This window comes from Sinocyclocheilus rhinocerous, unplaced genomic scaffold (assembly GCF_001515625.1).
Source record: "Sinocyclocheilus rhinocerous isolate Xijiao unplaced genomic scaffold, SAMN03320098_v1.1 scaffold996, whole genome shotgun sequence".
NCBI lineage: Eukaryota > Metazoa > Chordata > Actinopteri > Cypriniformes > Cyprinidae > Sinocyclocheilus > Sinocyclocheilus rhinocerous.
In genome coordinates this window covers 453,228-459,944 of record NW_015660490.1, presented here as the reverse complement: position 1 = coordinate 459,944, position 6,717 = coordinate 453,228, and the positions used below count along the sequence as shown (strand labels likewise).

At 35.9% G+C, this 6,717-nt stretch overlaps 1 protein-coding gene across 1 annotated transcript in view; it reads right to left on the bottom strand.

The window, feature by feature from the left end:
• Window positions 1-2,690, bottom strand: part of rab4b (RAB4B, member RAS oncogene family) — a 28,478-nt gene extending 25,788 nt beyond the window's left edge. The window contains exon 1 of the mRNA XM_016534060.1: window positions 2,518-2,690. Within this exon, the coding sequence (XP_016389546.1) occupies window positions 2,518-2,533 (16 nt within the window). The 5' untranslated portion in view covers window positions 2,534-2,690. The remainder of the gene's footprint in view (window positions 1-2,517) is intronic.
• Between the last annotated feature and the right edge of the window lie 4,027 nt (window positions 2,691-6,717).

The window sequence follows — 6,717 nt, the reverse complement described above, 5'->3', positions numbered from 1 at the left end:
TGTAAACTTTGGTTCCGACCACATTAGTTCCCAAGCAAAATGGAGGAGAGGTTGATTATTGCTGTGGCGGGTTTCCCAATAATCTATGAAGTGTCCCTGTTTACATACAGGGACATAAATTAAAAAAAATTATGCGTGGACCAAGGTGTCTGAGATTGTTGGTGTTCCTGGTGAGTTGCTGATGTGCATTAACGTTATAGGAAAAATAATCTAATGATATAATAAATAGTAGTATAATAGTCCCTGTTCACTTTTAAACCTTTAAATCAATTTTCCTGATTATACTTACATTAAGTAATGTTTATACCTGATTACTTAAGTAACATTTTCAATGCAGGACTTTTACTTGTATCAGAGTATTTTTACAGTGTGGTATTAGTGCTTTATACATTATGAGGTAAAGGATCTTAATGCTTTCTCCACAACAATATTTAATGAGGTTAACTTTACGTTACCCTCCTTGTGGTCAAGTCTGCACAAGATCAACAAGCGTGTTTGCTTTGCGACCCCTTTAAATACAAGATAAGCATTTGATCTACGTCAAGAGCGTCCACAAATCTTTCTACAGTGTTGTTGGCAGGGCGGCCAGAGCGATTTTTGACGCTCTCGACGGCGGCGGTGTGAACGCACAGTTATAAGTCTAATTATTCCAAGGGAAAAAAAACAACTTTCTTAGAATTGCAAGTTTATATCTCTTCTGACTTTATAACTTGCAGTTGTTATGAAGTCAGAATTGCGAGATAATGTATAAACTCGTAATTCTGAGAAAAAAAATGTCAGAATTGGTAGTTTATATCTCGCAATTCTGAGAAAAAAAGTCTCAATTCACTTTAAATGATAAACAGGCAGAGAACGTTTTTGATTGGCTAAAACAGAGCAGACCGCGCCCCTCACCTTTACTGCTGTTTACAGAGCATAGAACTGTCAAACACATGTGCGATTTCTCTAAAAACTCATTATATTAGAAAATCTGTTATTTTAAATTCTTATAATAAGGGCGGTTTAAATTTTATTGACTTTGATTCTCTTAATAACACCTTAAAAATGAATTGGCTTAAATGCTTTCTCCACAATCAGTTATTTTTGGACCTTGTTACCTCTAATTCTTCCTCCATTTCTTATTGGAACAACCTTTTTGATGATATTAAGTGGGCATATGTTTGGTCACTCCCTCTGAAATTTTTCTTAACAAATAAAGTTAAAGAAATATCTTATAAAATAATTCACAGGTTTTATCCCGTCAAGCAGTTTTTGCAGAAATTTAAAAGTGACATTGATACATTTTGTTCATTCTGTGAATTTTCTTCTGAAACTGTAGCTCATTTGTTTTGGGAGTGTCCCTTTGTTCAGTCTTTCTGGAATAATATTAATGCTCTGATTGTCCAAAATATTTTTTTATGATTTCTCTTTGTGTTATAAACACATTATTTTGGGGTTTTATGCTAAAGATAAGAATCTATTTAATGCAAGTTTTTGTATAAACCTCCTGTTATTTATTGGAAAGTTTTATGTCCATAAATGTAAATATACTAAATGTAAACCCCACTTTAACATCTTCAGACAAGAACTGAAGTTGTATTTAAATACAATTTCAACGTCTGTTAACAAGAAAGCTCTAAAACATCTAGAATTTGTGCCATGTTTAAGATTTTTCCCTAATATACTTGTATTTCTATTTGTGTGCCTTTTTTTGGTTTCGTTTTCTTTTTTCTTCTGTCCTTTTCTTAAGAATTTTTATATTATATTGTTTTTTTTCTGTGATGTTTTATCTATTAATCCTCAAGTAGTTTATTATTGATTGGTATTTTGTATGTTTTGTACGTACTGTTTTTTTACTGTTTGTTTTGTACGTACTGTAATCCTTGTTGTTTACTGCAATAAAAAAACAAAAAAACATGTGCGATTTCTCTGGACATCTACCTGTCGGGTAGTAAGCACACTAATTTGTGTATGCTACAAAAAAACAAAAAAAAACAAGTTTACTGCAATAAAAAAACAAAAAAACATGTGCGATTTCTCTGGACATCTACCTGTCGGGTAGTAAGCACACTAATTTGTGTATGCTACAAAAAAACAAAAACAAAAAAAAAAAAAACACTTTCCTGAAGACAGGAAATGAGTTATACAGCGTTGTACATATTGGTTTATGGAATTATTATCAGTTATCAAATCAGTTTTTCAGCTCTCGTCTAACACATACATATTTACGTACACTATATTATTTTATATTGAATATTATTTTAGACATCATCATCACCACCAGTGCAAGCTGATCTGACAGGCCCATCTGAGAGTGTTGAAATGAACCTAAATAAGCACATATTTACACACAGCCTGACCAGGCCAGAATTACAGTAGTGACTCTAAGGGTATATGATTGCAATATTACGTACTAATGGGTATTTGTGTAAAAAATAAAGGTTTGGAGTCAGAAATTGTCTGCCTGATGAAGTTGAAACGGCACGCGCCAGCACTCGCTCGCTGTAAGCGCTAACAACACAAATGAGCTGTCATTACCGTACGTCTCTGACATGTCGGTCCCACCGATGAAACCAATCAACCGGGCAGACGATACTCTTTATTCCCTTCTTCAGATAAACGTTTTGCTCTGATTTCGTTTCTGTGTGCGGTGCTGGTAGCCAACAGGCTAACGCCTCTCACCGTTTCCTGTTTTACAACATAAACCTGCGCGTGTACAACGTGCTCGCGACACCGAGCTGATGTCATGACGCACAATTTGCCATATGGGTGAATCTCACGAAACCGGTCACGAGTTACAGAATCAAAATAAAGAAATAAGAAATCGTTTAATAAACAAGAAATTATAAATCATTTTCAGGCAAGCACTCACGGTTATTTTATATTGAAAACGAATTTTAACTAATAAATATCGTATAACCTAATAATAAAAACTAATAAATTAAAATCTATTACGCGTAAACTCTGGGCATAAATAGACTTAATTTTAATATGAACAATATTTTATATTTTTATATTTCACACACACACACACACACACACACACACACATATATATATATTTGTGTATTATTTATTAATTTTAAAATACAGTTAAATGTATTTTAAAGATACATTAGCATATATAAAATATCTTATATTCTTTACACAACTTCTTTAGACGTATTCTTGCTTAGTATTTGAATTATGCCCCGATAGTTTACAGTATGAACACACGGTGGCAGTCAAACTCCATGCAGTCAAAATTGTGTCGTTTCAGAGTTCTGCAGTGACTTGCTGTTCTTCATCTAAAGCTATGTTAAACATTTTTCTAAATCCTGCATATTTTTATGCATGCAGAAAAACTCCGCAGACTTTTTAATGAAACTGCAAAAAGGCTCAAATGTGATTATAAATGGTGAAAAATAATTGTGATCAAAGTTTAAAATATTCACTTTATTATATTATTATTATTAATTTAATTTATGCATATACGTTAATTTTACAAGACATTAATCAGCAAAGAATATGCTTGCAAGTGTTTATTGCAAGTGTTTAGCTTTGCTGATTCCATTGTTTTTGAAGTGTGAGATACTGTCATCTTCCATTCTCTTCTGTCCACACATTCCTTCCCTCTGAGGGGCCCATGCACACATCTTCAAAGCCCTTGTCATGGCGGACCGCCCATGGCTCACAGGTGATAAATTACAGATCCCTCTGCCACTATCTACATGATTTCCTCTCTGCCTTTGTTCTCCCAAGACAGATTCCCCAGCACATTTTTTGAAAGTTACTTTTCTGCCAGAGATTAAAGGGAGGGGAAGAGCCTGCTGTATGGAGCATGTATGTGTTCTTAATATTGTCTAAACTTTGAATGAAAGAGGCAGAAAAAGAGGGTGCTTCTTCAGACCCCATGCTTCATGGTCTGAAGGCTCTGCCGTATTCGTACTAGGCTGTAACACCATAACACTTTCATTATTTAGACTATGAGTTCTCCATGTTTATGACATTGGACAAACCTGTTAGTAGTACAAGATTAGGACCAGGTCAGTCAGCCTGTTCTGGCCTTTGTGTGTGTTAATATAGAGACATGTCAAGGACATGTGCTGGAGAGTGAAAATTACAAACCTAAATTAGGCATATAGCTGCAAGCAGCAATAAATAGAGCCCAAATGTACTTCCTAGGTAGATAAAAGTCAGGTTCAGGTTTTTATTTCCCCCCAAAAAATCTGAATTCCCCCCCCCCTATTCGATAATAAAACGTGAGTCAGTGCTGAAGTGCACACTTGAGAGTCTGAAAACACCAAACTTTCCCACATGATAATGAGTCACCTTCTAGAGTCAAGTTACAATGATTTCTTCGTTTAGCAAATTCTCTCTACATGAGCACAATAGGTATGGATGGAGATATTAAAGGCTCCCTTAAAGCTTAAGTGACTGAACAGACTTGTATAAATAGTGACTCTGTTTTGAGAACACTTCTTCATCTGCCATTGGATGGCCACATATAACCACCTCAAACTCCTGTATTGAAAGCTCCACAGAATTTACCATTCCAACTATAAATGGCTTAATTATAGCCGTCTCTGCTTACTAAGCTATAGCATAGTAGAGAAACCATAGACTGTATAAAAACATGGACGTAGTGTCCGTGACGTCACCCGTAGATTTCCGAGGAGCGTTTTTGAAGCTCAAAAGTGGGCGGAGGCGGCCGTCGCCATCTTGGCAGCGCATCACCGTGCATCACTCCTGGATAATCGTTACAGTTTAAGTCACTTCCTTGTTGGCTTCACGAGAGAGAGCGGGAGGTTGCCGCTTGAGAGAAACGTGGTCAAGACTAAAATAAGCAGGTTTTGAGAGGGAGAAGTGAACTGAAATGCAAAGTATTCTCTTCAATATCCTCCTTTTCATTCAGTATAATAGAAAGAGAAGGGTTAAAATAGACATGGTGTGCAGATGCATTTATAAATCCAGTTTAGGGCATTGTGTGTGTTTTTAACCCTTCTGTGGTCAGTTTTCAGAGACTGGTCAGTCCTTAGAGACAAGCGTGCTTTTGAAGGGACAATTTCAATACAGTGGAGACTGACTCAAGCACTTCATTCAATTGTTTTCTCTTGCAAAAATAGCACAAATACATTTGACCTATTGTATTTCAAGGACAAGGACAAGAACATAGATAATGCAGTATTTGAAATCTATTCAAGGCATTTGTCTTAAGGCCTTTCAGGCCTTAGGGCTTAAACAACACAAAAACATGATATAACATTAGGATAGTTGTGTTAAAGATGAAGTGGCATAAAAATGAACGTATGGCTCTAGCAGTGGTATTAACAGAAAGCTGCATATACTGTAGTCACAATGCTGACAGTGTTGGTAAACAAAAGTAGGGCTTGAAATAGGGTAGAAGGGCACAATCATAATTAGACTTTTTCTTAAGAGAATGTTACTTTTTCATTTAATGCAATTCAATAATTTAAAGGTGCCATAGAATGCATTGATACAATATTTTAAATTGTTCTCTGATATCTACATAGACGGTATGTGGCTTAGGTAAGGACAAAAAAATCTCCAGAAACGGTTTTACATGTCCATTTACAACAATACGATTTGTCCCTAGAATGAAATGGCCTGTTTTTACCTTATTTGGAAGGGTCATGAATAATAATGTTGAGCTCTGCTCTGATTGGCTGTTTCACAGTGCGGCTCATTTCAGTAGCTCACACAGCAGGAAGAAAACACAGGGAAAATATGTATTTCAATACGGTCTCTCGCAGTTATATCATTGGGTAATTATACTGTATATAAAATGCAGGCATCAAGGAGCCGCTATTAATATATTCGAATGCACGGTCACTTTTTACTATCACTTTCGAGATTTGCGATTGCACCTGCTCTGTGTAAACTACAGCGGCAGTACTTAACTGGCCGTAGGGAATAACGTCACTGACAGCCGTCTAACGTCCCAGGGGCGACTCCCATAGCAATATGGTAGAGTTGGTACTTAGTGCTCGCCATGGTTCTGGCATGCACTCCCCTCAGCATGGTGGCGTGGGTATACCGTTCCCCATAGCGACCCCTAGAGGACGCAGTGTCTCGTTCCCTACTCAGGGAACCATGGTTACATAAGTAACCTGAGACGTTTTCCATTCTATGGCACCTTTAATTGAATTATCCAGCACTTTTTAAGATTTGGTAAATTATGGAACATTTTGTCAGCCCCACCAACAGTAAACATTGGAAACAAATCACCATACACAGGTTTGACACACTTACCTATTGTAAATGTGTTGCATCAAATATAATGCTGCATCATTTGCATATCCACTCTGATTCGTCTCTTAATGTATTGGAGAATTTGGGATGTTATTGACCAGTCCTTCTGTAATAATTGTTGACATTCATCATATCAGACAAGCTTTTGCAAGTTAATATCTATGTTGAGTGTGTTTAGTTATTTTTTATTTGTTTTAACTGAAATTATCCCAAAATGTGCTAATGTTGCACTTATAATCTGTGAAATTTACAGTTAAAAACAAAACATCACCTATAGTTGTCAGAACGTCACCTTAAAAACACAGCGGCAACATTTTAGGTTTCACAGATTAAACCTAAAATGACATGTTAAAACCTGCATATTTTATTAATTTATATAATGTTTATATACCAACCTACTGTAGTACTAAAACTCTTAATTATACAGTGACAACCATCAAAACACACGTGGTAATTAGCCCGAAGATGAATAAATGATGAAGTGAT